Below are 17,154 nucleotides of genomic sequence, written 5' to 3'. Positions count from 1 at the left end.
CATAAAATTTTTTGTTTTTATGATTTTATAAGAATTTTTTTTGGTTTTTTCGAAAATTATTTTGGGAAAAACGAAAAAGAAGAAAAAAAAATTTTTGTATTATTTTCGAAAATAAGAAATAAAAAGCTTAAAAATTAAAATAAAATTACCTAATCTGAGCAACAAGATGAACCGTCAGTTGTCCAAACTCGAACAATCCCCGGCAACGGCGCCAAAAATTTGGTGCACAAAATCGTGATCGTTCATTCCTTAGTAACGGCGCTGAAAACTTAATACGCCCGTTCATAATCTTAGTTCTTTGTCACAACTTCGCACAACTAACCAGCAAGTGCACTGGGTCGTCCAAGAAATAAACCTTACGTGAGTAAGGGTCGATCCCACGGAGATTGTCGGCTTGAAGCAAGCTATGGTCACCTTGTAAATCTCAGTCAGGCGGATTCAATTGGTTATGGAGATTTGATAATTAAAATATAATTTAAATATAAAATAGGATAGAAATACTTATGTAATTTATTGGTGAGAATTTCAGATAAGCATATGGAGATGCTATTATTCCTTCTGAACTTCTCTTTTCCTATTGCTTTCATCCAATCCTTCATACTCCTTTCCATGGCAAGCTGTATGTTGGGCATCACCGTTGTCAATGGCTACATCCCGTCCTCTCAGTAAAAATGGTCTAAAATGCGCTGTCATCACACGGCTAATCATCTGTCGGTTCTCGATCCTGCTGGAATAGGATTCAGTAATCCTTTTGCGTCTGTCACTACGCCCAGCACTCGCGAGTTTGAAGCTCGTCACAGCCATCCCTTCCCAGATCCTACTCGGAATACCACATACAAGGTTTAGACTTTTCGGATCTCAAGAATGGCCGCCAATAATTCTAGCCTATACCACGAAGACTCTGATCTCACGATCAGGAGGCTAAGAGATACACATTCAAGCTTGTTTGCATGTAGAACGGAAGTGGTTGTCAGGCACGCGTTCATAAGTGAGAATGATGATGAGCGTCACATAATCATCACATTCATCATGTTCTTGTGTGCGAATGAATATCTTAGAGAAGAAATAGACTTGAATTGAATAGAAAAACAATAGTACTTTGCATTAATTCATAAGGAACAGCAGAGCTCCACACCTTAATCTATGGTGTGTAGAAACTCCACCGTTGAAAATACATAAGTGATAAGGTCCAGGCATGGACGAATGGCCAGCCTCCATGATCTAAGAACTAAACGACCAGAGATGTAAATACAATAGTAAAAAGTCCTATTTATACTAAACTAGTTACTAGGGTTTACAAAAATGAGTAAATGATGCAGAAATCCACTTCCGGGCCCACTTGGTGTGTGCTTGGGCTGAGCATTGAAGCTTTCACGTGTAGAGGTCTTCCTTGGAATTAAACGCCAGCTTGTAACCTATTTTTGGCGTTTAACTCTGCTTTGTAACCTGTTTCTGGCGTTTAACTCCAGAATAGGGCAGAGAGCTGGCGTTGAACGCCAGTTTGCGTCGTCTAAACTCGGGCAAAGTATGGACTATTATATATCGCTGGAAATTCCTGGATGTCTACTTTCCAACGCAATTGAGAGCACGCCATTTGGACTATTGTATCTCTAGAAAATCCACTTTGAGTGAAGGGAGGTCAGAATCCAACAGCATCTGCAGTCTTTCTTCAGCCTCTGAATCTGATTTTTGCTCAAGTCCCTCAATTTCAGCCAAAAAATACCTGAAATCACAGAAAAACACACAAACTCATAGTAAAGTCCAGAAATGTGATTTTTATTTAAAAACTAATAAAAATATACTAAAAACTAATCAAATCATACTAAAAACTATGTAAAAATAATACCAAAAAGCGTATAAATTATCCGCTCATCACTCCCATTAAAGTAGATATAGAACTACCTAAAGGAATAGTTTCTAATTCATTAATTTTATCTTTATGTATGCATAAATCCTTCAGAAACTTTGCATATTTAGGTACCTGCTGAATAACATCAAAAAGGGGAACAGTTACCTCAACCTTTTTGAAAATTTCTACCATTTTGGCATCAAGTTCCATCTGCTTTCTGGACTTCCTTGCAAGGTGTGGAAATAGGATAGGAATGGCGCTATTTGTAGCTTCTGCATCCCTTGGTGCTCCATTCCCTTGCTGAGCTACTTCTTCTTCAACCTTGTCTTGTACTTCCTCTTCCTCTTCAGCATCTTCCATTTCTACCACATCTTCAACTGGGGTGTATTCTTGTGGGCTTGGCTCCTCATGATCCCTCTCTTGTAGTGTGGTTCTGGACCTCAAAGTAATGGCATTGATGCCACCCTTGGGATTAGGTAAAGGTTGAGAAAGAATTCCACTGGAGCTTGAAGGTTGGTTGGTGGAAGCAGGTAATGAATCTATCCGGGAGACAAGAGCTTGTAAAGTGGCATTCAGACCATTTAGAGTAGAGTTCAGTGTAGTCTGCATGTCCTGTTGTCCTTGTGCAAGAGAGCGTAGCATCTCGTCATTTGATGAGGAAGGGGGATAAGTGATCTGAGGGATCTGTTGTTGGTTGTGCTGGGGTCCTTGAGACTGCCTTAGGTGAGGTGCTCTGTAAGGCTGGTTCTGATTTTGCTGTCTGTTGTTGTTATTCCACCTCTAATTTCCATTATTGTCTCTGCCTCCTCTGTTATAGTTTTCCCTCCAACCATGGTTGGAATTATTTCTCAAACCCTGGTTGGAGTTGTCCTGCCACCCTTGGTTATAGTTCCCACCTTAGTTGTAGTTACCGTTTTGTTGATTGTATCCTTGATTCGGGCGGTCATAGAAGTTATGAGTGGCTACCACAGTGTTGTCTTCTTGTTGGAGCTGCGGACATTCATCAGTATAATGACTATAATCAGCACAGATTTCGCATACTCTTTGGGGAACTAACTGTTGGCTTTGTTGTGGTGGGGGAAGGCTGAGTTTGTTGTTGATTCAACTGCATCTGCTTCAGTAGGTTAGTCATTTCACATATACTCTGTGTAAGAGCAGTAGTCTCACTGCTAAAGGAAACCTCTGCAACAGCCTTTGAGTGGTTGTTCCTGTGCCTGTGATTCCTAGTAGACTCAGCTAAGTCGCTGATCAGTTGCCATGCTTCATTTGCGGTCTTGTACTTTTTCAGAGAACCATTGCTAGCACCATCCAGTGTAATCTTATCCCTAGGCTTCATTCCTTGAGTGAAGTAGCTGATCAACACTAACCTATCAATCATGTGATGGGGGCATGCGTCCAGAAGGTTCTTAAAGCGCTCCCAATACTCATAGAGAGTTTCTAATTCACCTTGAACAATGCAGGAGATCTCTTTTCTCAATCTATCTGTAACTTCAGCTGGAAAGTATTTTTCCATGAATTCTCTCCTAAGCGTATCCTAGTTGGTAACAGTTGCTTCAGGTTGGGAGTAATACCACTCCCTCGCCTTTCCCTCAAGAGAAAACAGGAAAGCGGTTAACAAAATAGAAGTTTCATTTGCACCATGACGCCTAACAGTAGAACAGGCTGTCTGAAAATCCCTTAGGTTCTTGATAGGCTCCTGAGCAGGTAAGCCATGAAACTTGGGCATCAAGTTGATTAGTGCAGTCTTTAGTTCAAAATCTGCAGCCAGAGTTGGATGATGCACTTGATACGGCTACAGTGTAAAATCTGGGGCTCTAGCTTCCTGGAGAGTGATCCTCCTAGGTGCTGCCATTCTATCTGCACGCGAATCAACTGAATCAGTAGTAAAGGAGCTTGTTTCGCTCTCAGATGGCGGTTCAGATTCGTCCTCAAATGAGACTGGTGAATCGATAATAATCACTTCACTACCCTTAGAGGCTAACCGACGCCGAGCTCGCCTAATACGTGAAATAGTTCTTTCAATTTCAGGATCAAATGCAGCTAAGCTCGGATCAGGCAGTGAACGCGTCATTCAATGAGAGATACATATAGCTCATGGTAACAAAATAAAAATAAAATATGTAAATAAAAATAAAAATATGTACACTAATTAATAATTTAGCACACTATTGCAACTCTCCGGCAACGGCGCCAAAAATTGATAGGGTAGGGCGGGAGTCGGCCAATTAAGAAGTCAATATAAAAACAACGTTGCGAGTATAGTTCTTAACCAGCTAAGATCCGCCTCATCAATTTAGAAAAGTTGTCACAAAAGTTTAGAATAAAAATACTGGGAGTATGAGTCTCAGGTCGTCTCCCAACGAGTTGCTAAAAAGGGTGCTAATTTATTAATCAGGAGTTTCCGAGGGATTTTGAGAGTTGAATGACAGAAAATAAATAATTGTAATTAAATGCAACGAAAATTAAAAGAAATTTATATTATTCAAAATAAAAAGCCTTGACTGGGGGAATGATTGATGAGCGGATATTTTATACGCTTTTTGGGGATAATTTCATATAGTTTAGAGTATGTTTTAGTTAGTTTTTAGTCTATTTCTAGTAGTTTTTAGGAATAGCTAAAGACAATAAAGAAGCGCTTGCTGGGAGGCAACCCAGCCATGGGGCATCAATCCTCTAAGCATTTTTGCCCTATTTTTATTTTTATTTTTATTTGTTTATATAAAGTTCACTGACACTAAGGTAAAGAATCATTTGCATAAGTTTACAGGGTTACAGAAGGAATCTACACACAAAACAGAGATAGGGAGCTTACTGGCAAGAAAACGCCAGTGAAGGCCATTTTGGGCGTTCAGCGCCCAAAATGGGCATCCAGTGGGCGCTGAACGCCAGTAAGGATAGCTATCTGGCGTTCAACGCCAGAAAAGGGCAACTGGGCATTGAACGCCCAGGAGAGCAGCATTTGGGCGTTGAACGCCCAAAACAGGCAGTGTTTGGGCGTTCAAACGCCAGGATGGTGGGGAGGAGCTCTCCTTCAACCCATCTCCTTCTTTTTCTTTTGCTTGAGGACAAGCAAAGCTCTAAGTTTGGTGTGCTTATCCGTGATCACTAAGATCATGGCCCCTAAAGGAAAACAACCCACTCCAAGAGGAGCAAGGGCGTGATTTCAATTGGAAGTTCTATCCTTGTTGGAATTTTCTCAAGTGTAGTATAAAGAGGTTGTTATTTTCACTTAGTTAACCCTTACTAAATAAAGGAAAGTCAAGTGATTGAGCTAACTCTTATTCGCAAATCTTAGTCCTCTCCCTTGGGAAGGTCTAGCGTTAGTAAATACAGAATTAGCCAACAACTTCCAATTTAACTAAGCACTTGAGCATTCCAACTCAAGTGTCTCCTCTTAATCAACCCCCATGTCAAGTGGGAAATCTACTCCATTGACATGGATATAACGCTCATAAAAACCTAAGAAGAAGACATTGATAAATTAAATAAAATAAAGCTTGAAAGAAAATAAATTAAAGATAAAAGTAATCCTTTGCATTAATAAATCTACAATAATCCAATTACCACTCTAAACAAGAATTAAGAATATGGAATAAATAAAAGAGTAAGTAAGGAAACAAACTAGAATAGTATCTTCAACGGAGGTGATGACTCTTCAATATCCAAAAGCAAAAGCATAAAACTAATAAACTATGAATGTAAAGAAAACCTAGAGGTAGAGTAATTTCTCTCTAGATTCAGATCTAAAAACCTAAAAACTATCCTAATGAGAATGTGTGTTGAGTCTCTGCATGTTCCCTGGCTTTAGTCTGTGTTTCTGGGCCAAAAACTGGGTCAAAACGCGGCCCAAAATCGTCCCCAGCGTCTTCTGTTAATTCTGCAGATTGCGCATGTCACGCGTACGCGTCAGTCACGCGTACACGTCGCTAGTCGTTTTGGCGTGTCACGCGTACGCGTCAGGCACGCGCATGCGTTGCTGCAAATTTCTTCATATCACGCGCTCGCGTGAGCCATGCGTGTGCGTCGATGCTCGCTGGTCATCTCCTTAGTTTCTTGTGTTCCTTCCATTTTTGCAAGCTTCCTCTCCATTTTCTAAGCCATTCCTGCCCTATAAAGCCTGAAACATTTAACACACGGATCACGGCATCGAATGGTATAAAAGAGAATTAAAATACACAAATTAAAGATCTCTAGGAGGCAAGTTTTCAACCATAGAACAAACTTAGGAAGGAATTGTAAAATCATGCAAATCATATGAATAAGTGGGTAAGGACTTGATAAAACCACTCAATTGAGCACAAGATAAACCATAAAATAGTGGTTTATCACAGAGCATTTGCGAGCTGCTCATCGAATATTGAGGTATGTGACAGGATCCCCAGCTGCTGTCTTTTTCTTCTCAGCCAAATCATACTTGAATCTCACAGGCTTCTCAGACTCGGACTGGGCAGGGTGTCCTGACTCCAGGAGGTCGATCTCATCCTATTTCTTTTACCTTGGATCATCTTTTGTTAGTTGGAAGAGCAAGAAGCAACTTATAGTCGCTGCTTCCTCCTCCGAGGCAAAATATAGGGTGTTGGCGCTTGCAACTAGGAAGGTCCAATGGTTGAGTTATGTTCTTCAGGAACTTGGCACACCACTTCAGAAGGCAACGAACATTTACTGTGATAGCAAGTCTGTTGTGTATATAGCCACTAATCCAGTCTTCCATGAGCGGACAAAGCATATCAAAGCGGATTGCCACATTGTCCGCGACAAACTACAAGAAGGCGTGATTAATCTGCTACCTATCTCTACACATGAGCAGGTTGCAGACATTTTAACTAAGCCACTAGTACCAGGTCCTTTCCATTACATCCATAGTAAGCTTGGGCTGCTGAACATCTTCGCGGTCAGCACTCCAAACTTAAGGGAGGGTGTTACTTAACAAGAGAGTCTGCTGATAGTTAGTTAGAGAAAATTGATTAGAGTAGTTAGATATTTATGCTAATCAGTAGTTAGTTAGCTTTGTATAAATATAGGAAGGTCAGTTATGTAAAAGTGTGATTCATCATTTAATACAAGTTCACATTTTCACTCCTTCTTCTCTCTGATTTTCCTATCCCATGCATTCTTTCCCCGTTCTCATGCGCAACCTTCAACAATTCCTGGCTGCTCTGGAAGTAAGAGATCAAAAGTTCAGATTGGTTGAAATTCTTGTTACTTGGGGGTCATTGCCTCATTTGCCAACTTGGGAAACAATTTTAGTTTCTTTCGTTAAAAATAGAGTTGGAAGCATCTTTGTGAAAGCAATTGAGCACTATCACTAATTGAGAAAATATGAGATTTGCTGATTAAAATTTTAATAATTAACATTTGGTAAAGAATAAAATATTTGACTAAAGTTTTTTAAAACTAATTTGAAGTTTTCATATTTGTAATCTTAATAAATCGAGCAAAAAAAAAAAAGTCAGACTTGCATTACTAAACCCAAAATTAGTGAGAGAAGAGGGAATGACCGAATGAGGCTATCTCCAAAGTCCCAAACTAAAAAGAAGACACTTTTTAGTCATTTGATGTGCCAATGAATTCTCTTTCACTTCCTTCCCTTCCCTTCACAAGGTACTTCCTCCATTCCCCTTTTTCTTTTGGAGAAGAACTTTTTCTTTTTTATTCTCTTACTTCCGTTGGTGGTGTTCTTGTTATTGCTACAGACTTTCTACAAGTGAAACAGGAACGAACACGATATGGGTATCCTTCAAAACCTCAATTTTGTCACCAAAGACTCAAACTTTAAGCAGAGTATTGTGTCTGAGAGCTAAAAGCAATGGTGGGGCTGGTGATGGTGAGGCAGTGATAATTGTGGATCATGGGTCGCGTCGAAGAGAGTCCAATCTCTTGCTTAGTAAGCTCGGTTCTTTGTCTTAGTTTAATTACTCCTACTACCACTGTTATTGTACTTTGGGAATATATAATTTGAGGTATAAAATTGGTTTTGGTTTTGGTTTTTGATGTCAGATGAATTTGTGAAGATGTTTAAACATAAAACCGCTTACGAGATTGTGGAGCCTGCTCATATGGTAATTTACTAATTTCCTATATATATATTTCTTAAATTTTATTTGTAAGATGTTATCAGGTAAAGAAAAACATAGATTTATAGAAATGTTAGCTGATGAACTATTTCTAATGTTGGAATGAGACTGTTAGCATTTTACTTAGGTTGTTTGTTTGTCAATGGCAATGAGACTTGCCTTTTCCCAACATGAAGTAAAAAAGAGATAAAGCTTCTTTCTCTTTTCTTTCATGGTTTGATCAGGCAGCTAGATTTGGCTCATAGAGGTATAAATAGTGTTAACAATTTTCTTCATGGTGCATAAATCAACATCCTTTTCCTTTTCATTTTATGACAATATTGTAATTTGGATGGCTGGGGGAAATTCTTAATGTTTCATAATATATATACATTTTTAGGAGTTAGCAGAACCATCAATTAGAGATGCCTTTCAATCTTGTGTCGAACAAGGTGCACAACGTGTTGTTATCAGCCCCTTTTTCCTCTCTCCTGGAAGGCATTGGAATCAGGTAGGCTGTTGTAAAGTTGCTGTTGTGATTCTTCAACTTGATGAAGATTGAAGCTTTCAGAAAATGGCAAAATTCTTAAAACTCTACACTGTATTATGTATAGGATATTCCTTCTTTAAGTGCAGAGGCAGCAAAGGAGCACCCTGGCGTGTCATACATTGTAACCGCACCCCTTGGACTGCATGAGCTACTTGTGGTATGAACTCTTGTACATTTCAGAATGTCATGTTTGCTGTCACGAGTTGAGTTATATAAATTCTGTTTCCTCGTGTTTCAAGTTTGATAACAATTTTATATCATGGTGAACAAAACAACTCTGATTTAATTAAAATTCCTAAAAGTATCATGTTTCAAAAGTGATCATTAAAATGGTTTTATTTCAATTGGAGTTGTTTAATGGATGAGATTTCTCTCTTATGGGAAGTGCTCCTTAGGCATCTGGTTAGTTAGGGAATATCATGCTTTGTTGGACGTTCTTAACAGATAAACCATGATCATGAGCATTGTAACAGATTGAAATCCAACGGCATAACTCAACAATGACCATAAAAAGTTGAATCAGTATTATATCATTTATCCTGCTTTTGCCAAGCATAAGCATTGATTTTGGCAAGGGTTCATACCGTTTTTCCTCTTCTGCTATTCTTTCCTTGTTTATTGGAGGCCATTCTGAATCAGGCAATTGCAATATTCTTAAAAAGGAAGTACCAAATAATGGATCTATGTTTCATTATAACTGTCATGTGGAACTTGAACACTCCTGTGCCGCAGGACGTTGTGAATGATAGGATCAAGCATTGCTTGAAGGCTGAAGCACATATCCGGAGATGCCGAAGACTGTTCTGTTTGTGCTGGGACTGGAAAATGCAGGCTCTATAATTCATGAAGCAGGGTTGAAAGTCAAGGGGATTTTATAAACTGGGTTGCAACTAACCAAACTGACATCAAGGGAGCACATGTAGATGTTGGCAATAGCCTGGTTCAGAAGAATCAAGATGGTTTCATAATCATGGTTGGATATGATACCTTGAAAGTGATATGATCAGTGAGTCACAAGGATCTTCTCCTCTTATATCATGATGATTTCCAAAAGTTTAAGTTCAATTTGTTCAATGAAAAATAATTGCCAAGGCAATAATATTGAAACTATTGCTTGCATAAGCAAAGTTGTAACATTGATTGAATTCTTTGTATAATCTATATTCTTACGGATGCAGTTGAACTTGGTCTATGGCTAGGGCCGGCAATATGTACCCTATCCTACCTAGGGGTGGCAAACGGGCCTAAACCCGCTGGGGCCGTCCCACGTAACCCGCCAAAAAAGGTGGGCTGGGCTGGAAATTTGGGACCGTCAAATAGTAAAAGTCCGCCTAACCCGCACCGCTTAAACTGCGGGCTTTGGCGGGGGCGGGGCGGGCTTCCCCGCCGGGCTTAGAATTTTTTTAGCAAGGGGTATTTTTACAATTTTTTTTACCAAAATCCAACTTCTCCCAACCTAACTTACAAAAGAATGAAGATGAAAATTGAATATTTTGGATTATATTTATTTTGTTTTAGAGATAATATTTATAATTATGTTTTGGATTATGTTTATTTTGTTTTGGGAACAATATTTATAATTATGTTTTGGATGAAAACTTAGTTTATAATTATATTTATTAGATATTTATAATTACAAAGACTTTAATGTTTGTGAATATAAAAATTATAATTTGTTTATACTTTTAGAAATTATAATAGTTAAAAGTAAAAAATAGGAGAGATTTTTTTATGCCTTTATATATATATTATTTAATAGTTAAAAACAAGACATTTATCTTTGTTTGTGTTATTTTAATTTTATTAAGAACTTGATGATTATATTATTTGTAATTTTAGGTTAAATTTTTTTTAGATTTTATTGTTTTTAATTTTAATTTGAACTTAGTTTTTATTTTTTTTATTTTATTAATATGTATGAAATAGAATGATTGAATTTTATATGAATTTAATTTAATCTGTGTAAAATAGTTTTACACGTGCATCCAATTATATAATGTCATATTAATAAAAATAATTATCTCTTACATTGACCGCGAGAATGGTAACAGATGTGATTGTACGACTGTGTGAAATGTTTTACACTGTCAGTGCATCAAAATTCAACTCATTTTATATTTGCTTGGAAAATTTTGATTTTCGTGTGAGTAGGATAAGATAAAAAACTTTAGGGTGCGTTTGGTTTGCATTTTTATTTTCTATTTCTATTTTTTAAATTTTGTGAAAAAAAAAAGAGATAAGAAAAGAAAACAAAATTTTATTATTTTCACTTTTTCTTTCATAAAATTCAAAAATTAAAAAACACTGAAAATAAAAACAAAAAATAAAAATACAAATTAAACACACTCCTTAGGATGCAAGAAATAAAATTAAATTTTAAAAAAGTTTTCAATCAACTAATAGAATTAGGATAAATTCTAATCTTTGTCCTACTCATTGTCTGTCCTATTTGGTAAGATGATTTTTTATGACTTTTTTGAGGATACATAACAAAATTACCCATTTCTTTGAATATCAATTTAGGCTAAAGTTGTGTGCAATTGCAATATTCTTAAAGCAATGTATTTTGTGGTAACTAATTTCAAAATAATTTAATTTGTAATTATAAGATTATAGAGGAGAGAAGATTTCACCTTTAAAATTAACTTAAAGCAAGTATGCAACTAAAACTCAAATGACAATCAATCTAAATCTTACTCTAATGATTAACATGACTAGATGAGTTATGGAACATGACAAGTAACCAAGTAGGCAAAATATTTTTGAAAAATAACAGTGAGTTTTGCGATCAAATAAATAATATTAGAGAAAAAGACAAATAGATCCTTGACCTTTTGTTCAGCGGACATTTTTGTTTTTGACTATTGAAAAATACTTTTAAGTTCCTGACTTTCACAAAATTTGGACAGATCAGTCCCTCCGTCCAAATGTCTCCGTCAAGGACTGATCCGTCCAAATGTCTCCGTCAAGGACTGATCTGTCCAAATTTTGTGAAGGTCAGGAACTTAAAAGTATTTTTCAATGGTTAGGGATAAAAATGTCCGCAGGACAAAAAGACAGAGACCTATTTGTCCTTTTCTCATAATATTATTTAAAAAATAATAATTTATAGAAACGAGTGGAATTAACAAGAGAGCAATAAGCGTAGTTGTTGGAAGTTGGAAGGAATAAAGAGGGTCCTGTTTAAGTGCATTGATGAATCCCCTTGTGTCTCACCATGGCAATTCCCACCTGGTCTCGCCGGATTCTCTTCCTCGCTCTCTTCTTCTTCTTCGTCTTTTTCAACTCCATTCTCTACTCTCACTCTTCCAACAACAACATCATCATTCTTCAACCAACTCACCGACACCACCACACTTCTTCTTCTTCTTGTCCAGCTCCTAACCCCAACCTCTACTACCAACCTGTCATCGGAATCGTCACCCACCCCGGTGACGGTGCTTCCGGCCGCCTCTCCAACTCCTCCGCCGTCTCCAACATCCCCGCATCCTACGTCAAATTCGTCGAAGCTGGTGGAGCCAGAGTTATTCCCCTTGTCTACAACGAGTCTCCCCAAAAACTTCTCAAGGCATTATTGCTCTCTAATTTTGCAATTTTACTTACATGTTAAAGAAACAAATCTTAAGAATCTAAAGATTTCAAATCCATGCTATCATTATTCATGATTTTGTAAAGCTTTATTAATACTACTATATCCAAAAGAGTAAATCTTGTTCATTATATTTATTCAATTAAGTTGAAATCCTTGAGTAAATGATTTTGATTGATGATGAAATTTTGTTTACTTTGCAGAAGCTGGATTTGGTAAACGGGGTGCTCTTCACAGGTGGATGGGCCAAGGATGGTCAATACTTTGAAACTGTTAGGAGAATCTTTAAGGTCAATTGCTCATCTTAGTGATAGTAGTAATGTGAATTTAGAAGTTTCACTTTCAATTTTGTCTTTGTTATTGTAAGAAGCTTAGTTCTGAATTATTATTTAAATGATGTGCAGAAAGTGTTGGAGAGAAATGATGGTGGAGAACATTTCCCATTATATGCCATCTGCTTAGGTTTTGAACTCATAACAATGATTGTAAGCGGGGTAAGTAATGCTATGTTTGTGCTTCTGACTCATTATAAAATCACTCTTTCAAAAGAGGTAGACTGCCTAGGCAAGTCACTAGGAAATTCTAGAAGGACTCGTACATATACGAGACCGGATTTAGGCACAGGATTGCTTTCTGCTTAAGTTGCTCTCGGAGAATTTAGTTCATAAACTTTATTTCTTATGATATCTTATGAACATTTGCTGTTTAATGTTTGTAGTTTTTCTTGGACTAGATTTCAAATTCGCAACACACCATGATATTCGGAAAATTAGGCCCCTGCTTCAACCTGGTGAACCTTGTTCATGACATGTTCAGAACATTTTTGAAAGTTCTGACATAACATTTCAATCGTTTCTGTTTTTGGCTTTTTACAAGTTTAGCTGTTTTTTTTTATTGATAATAGGACAATAATATTCTTGAAGAATTTAGTGCTTCAGATCAGGCAAGTGCTCTTCATTTTGTGGAGAATGCAGATATCGAGGGAAGTTTATTTCAAAGGTATACAATATCAACTGTATTGTTAGGATACCATTAGTAAGAATCAGTAAGAGTAGTTATGAGTTACTTGTGAGTCTTGGGCGATTTGAGATTCTCTTGAATATCATCTACATTATTTTAAATCATCAATAAACACTACTTGCAGAAGTTTTAACATGTATTAATATTTATGACACTGAAGCTGCAATTTGTAGGGGTGTCCATGGATCGGATCCGATCCGCATATCCGCGGTGTTTATCCGAATCCGATCCGAAAATTGCGGATATGGATCCGATCCGCAAGGCTTTCGGATCGGATCGGATCGGATTGCGGATTTTGTGTTGGTATCCGCATATCCGCGTATCCGCAAAAATAAAGTACCCCTAGCAATTTGGTTTTATCTGTTCTTACCATTTATATGTTTTTCCCTAAACATCAAAAGGTAATGTTGTGCTCCATTCTGTTCATTTTAAAGGACATGGAAATCATTTAACAAAATATTAGTATACCTGAGAATCTGAAATTTTAATTTCCCTTAAGCTAAATTTATAGGCCCTTGCCTTTGTATCACCTTTTCAAGTCACCAAGTGAGATCTGTTACTCTGTGAGTTCATATTCTCTTCTCTTTCTTGCAGTTTTCCTCCAGACTTGTTGAAGAAGTTGAGTACAGATTGTATTGTTATGCAAAATCATCACGTGAGATATTATTATATTTATTATTAATCTATTGCACTGCATGATCCGTGTACTGAATTTCACATTTTGATTGATCCATTTATAGTTTCAGGTTGAATCCAGTTCTAAACTATTCTTGTTCTTTTGAGTTTGATGTACAACTTATTTTATAGTCAAAAGTTTCATCCATAGGATGGTGAATGAAAATGAATAGAATCCTTCAAGGCATTTTAATTATAATTCAATATATTTAGATGCTTGACTTTTTGGCATTCAATAAGTCATTTGTCTACTTCATCTATCTTTTATTATTTTCTCTCTCAGGAAGTAGCAATGATGTTAAGTTCTAAAATTAGCCAAGTGTGTTCAGAAAAAAAAAAGGGTGAGGGGGAGAGGGCGAATGGGATATATGCCCTTATCAAAGGTGGCCTGGCCTGCAATTTCCTATCAAATATAGCTGCATAGAAAAGTTATAATGAGCAATCAAACAATAGCTGGATGTTAGGCAGAGGCTAGAAGATAGAATTGTCCATTGCATGCCATTTTTTCAGTCATCAAGATGATATGTTTCCAGGATTAGTTAATTTAACAGAATATGTATATAATTTGATGAAGTTCATCATATGATTTCAGTTAAATAATTTCAATTCATTTTGGACATGACAGTTTGGTATATCCCCAGAAAAGCTTTTGAACAACAAGAAGTTGTCCAGTTTTTTTGATGTCTTGACAACATGTAAGGATGAAGATGATAAGGTATCAAATTTAGTCTATATGAGTTCTTATGCTGATTTCCAAACCCCTCAGAATGTCTTTTCTTTAGAAAAAGCTACTTTTTTGTTAAAGAACGAATGTGATGTGATCAGTAACTGTTTTAGGTATATGTTTCCACAATGCAATCTCGCAACTATCCTGTCACTGCCTTTCAATGGCATCCAGAGGTGATCCTTAAATTTATCCATCATTGTTTGCTTCTGTGTTTTAAGCTTCAGTTGACAAATCACATTTCAATTTTCTAACCATGTAACGTCCTTTATATATGATGTCCCAGAAAAATGCCTTTGAATGGGGCTCAGCAAATATCCCACACACAGAGGATGCCATTCGGGTAACTCATTCTACAGCAAGCTTCTTGGTCAGGTTAGTATTCTATGGTTTGATAATAATATCGTGAAGCATAGCTGATGCATATATGTTCCTGGAAAGTCATTAGGTTACCTAAATAGTCATAGAGACTAATTAATTATAAAAGCCAATGCAATGGAAGTGAATAATGATGCAATTTAGTTGCTTGAAATATATTGATTATCACTTTTCAACAAACACAAGTCCTTATTCTAATGAAATAAGCTCGAAGAAGCTCTTATGATATGCTTCGCACGGGCTATTAAAGTCATGTTCACACTTATATTCCTACTCGCCTCTCCTTTTTGATCTCCATTGCTATGATCACTTCGTTAGATATAAAATCACTCATGTTTCGGAGAAATGGTTCATGACACTGATGCACTTGTCAACATCTAAGTTAATATGTCATTTTCTTTTGTGGACATGGCTCCAGTGAAGCTAGGAAATCCTCAAAAAGACCAGATGCTCAAGAAGTGAGAGACAATCTTATTTACAATTACAGTCCTACTTATGTTGGAAAAGCTGGGTACGGCCAATAAACATATCTTTTGGAAAAAAAAAACAATTTTATTTGCATATAAAGTTATTGATGTTGATGTTTTTTGCTGCTTGCAGAAAAGGATATGATGAAGTTTATCTCTTCAGATAGTAAAAATGGAGGAGTCAATGGATGCTATTTTGGGTACTATGTATTATCATCACTGTATGTTTCAGAAATAATATTTTTGTGCACAAAGGAGGAGAAACTACTCGGCTATCCTCATTAGCATGTTGTATTACTCAACAATATCTTTTAATAATGATACCCCCAACCTTAGAATTCTTACGTTAGATAATATTATACATGATATCACTCGATTTATCATGACTAGAGTTAAGCTTTAAAATGGTCTCTGAAGTTGCACTTAACTCTCAAAGTGGTCTGTGAAATAGTTATCTAAATTTGTCTTCGAAGTTGCACTCCGGGACTCATAGTAGTCTTTAAGGCACTTTTTGACCATTGCTTGTCATAAAAAAACTGAGCTGAACTGATTCCTGTCACAATCACACTGTAACAGCTAGCTGATGTGGTAAAAGAAACTTCTTTATGCAATTTGGTTCCTTTCTCCTTTTAAAACCCTAATTTCCAAATTATCTTCACTATTTGCCGACCTTCCCTTATTTTCTCCTTTGTTCTCTTGGCTGCGTGCAGTCGTGCACTGCCATTCACTTCCATTGTTGCTTTTTCACTGCCTGCAACTTTGCCCTCTGCCTCCCACGCTCCCACCACACTGTTGCCCACCAAATCATTGCAATCTCCAACATCCTCTTTGCCGCTCAAAGTTGCGATTGGTACTCCCTCCCCTAGTTCAGCTCCTCTAAATTTGCCGGCGACCTCTTCCTCCCTCAGCAGCAGTTCAAGAAGCTCGCACTCGTGCCTTACTGAGGCTTGGCACATTCTCGCTGACCCCAAAGGCGCCAAATGTGAGGCACTTTCTAGACAGTGTGTTCGTATTGCTGGAAAATGATCTTAGTTTAATGTTAATTAGTAACTAGTTTGGATTTCTTTAGATTGTTGCGCATGATAAAAAAAAATTCAAGGAAGAAAAAAGTCGCACTTTCTAGACAGTGTGTTCGTATTGCTGGAAAATGATCTTAGTTTAATGTTAATTAGTAACTAGTTTGGATTTCTTTAGATTGTTGCGCATGATAAAAAAAAATTCAAGGAAGAAAAAAGTGGGCTTGAGGTATAAGATCAAATGAAAGTTTTGTTTTTGATAACTTTAATTCTGATTTGGCTAATATCTATTATTGCATATAATAGATGGAAGATTGTTGATGATGTTGGGAATAAATTGAATCTAAATGCTCATGTTAGTTCAAGTGATTCAGAATAGTCTTAGCAAGTGGTTTCTGCTCATGAGTTTAAAAGTATTATTTCTAGTAATTATTTCTAGTAATTATATTACCAGTATTTATCCAAACAAAATTTTAGGAAAAACTCTCTTACTTGGTGCCAATAAGTACTCTAGCAATTGTGTAGATCTTTAGATGGCACTGAATAATTTAGATATGTTTAGAGAATTAAATTTATACTCAATTGCTTTGCACTAAAAATGAGACTGTAAAGTAGCATTATCATCAATATGACTAGTTTTCGTTCTTATATTTTATAATAATTCAACAATTTCTTGAATATTGCTGGCTCTTTGGACTATCAAACGGCATTCATATACCTTTGTTGTTGTTGAACTTTTATTCTTTTCTTCCAAAGGTATTATCCAATAAGAAGAAAAAGGTGAAAAGAAAGGAGGAATTTAAGTTAATGCATCAATGAAAGAAGAATGAGTG

General features: G+C 36.7%; 2 protein-coding genes across 4 annotated transcripts; both read left to right on the top strand.

Annotated features, from left to right (window-relative positions):
- On the top strand, positions 7,294-9,642 carry LOC107613261 (sirohydrochlorin ferrochelatase, chloroplastic). The gene is given in 7 exon segments (XM_016315185.2): positions 7,294-7,450; positions 7,543-7,733; positions 7,847-7,908; positions 8,303-8,413; positions 8,517-8,609; positions 9,185-9,220; positions 9,222-9,642. Coding segments are annotated over 7 exon segments (609 nt in total). The 5' UTR covers positions 7,294-7,412; the 3' UTR covers positions 9,300-9,642.
- On the top strand, positions 11,603-15,692 carry LOC107613260 (gamma-glutamyl hydrolase 2). 3 transcript variants are annotated; one of them, XM_016315183.2, is made up of 11 exons: positions 11,603-12,020; positions 12,245-12,331; positions 12,446-12,535; positions 12,775-12,831; positions 12,946-13,040; positions 13,656-13,716; positions 14,362-14,451; positions 14,574-14,636; positions 14,747-14,835; positions 15,257-15,349; positions 15,439-15,692. In XM_016315183.2, exons 1-11 carry the CDS (start codon positions 11,670-11,672, stop codon positions 15,470-15,472), a joined length of 1,110 nt encoding a protein of 369 aa, XP_016170669.1. In that variant the 5' UTR covers positions 11,603-11,669; the 3' UTR covers positions 15,473-15,692. The 3 variants fall into 3 exon arrangements, with proteins under 3 accessions (XP_016170669.1, XP_016170670.1, XP_020964884.1); XM_016315184.2 differs by lacking the exon at positions 12,775-12,831; XM_021109225.1 differs by lacking the exon at positions 14,362-14,451.

This window comes from Arachis ipaensis, chromosome B08, assembly GCF_000816755.2.
Source record: "Arachis ipaensis cultivar K30076 chromosome B08, Araip1.1, whole genome shotgun sequence".
NCBI lineage: Eukaryota > Viridiplantae > Streptophyta > Magnoliopsida > Fabales > Fabaceae > Arachis > Arachis ipaensis.
The sequence above is the reverse complement of the archived record's forward strand: the minus strand, read 5'-3'. Positions and strand labels throughout refer to the sequence as shown.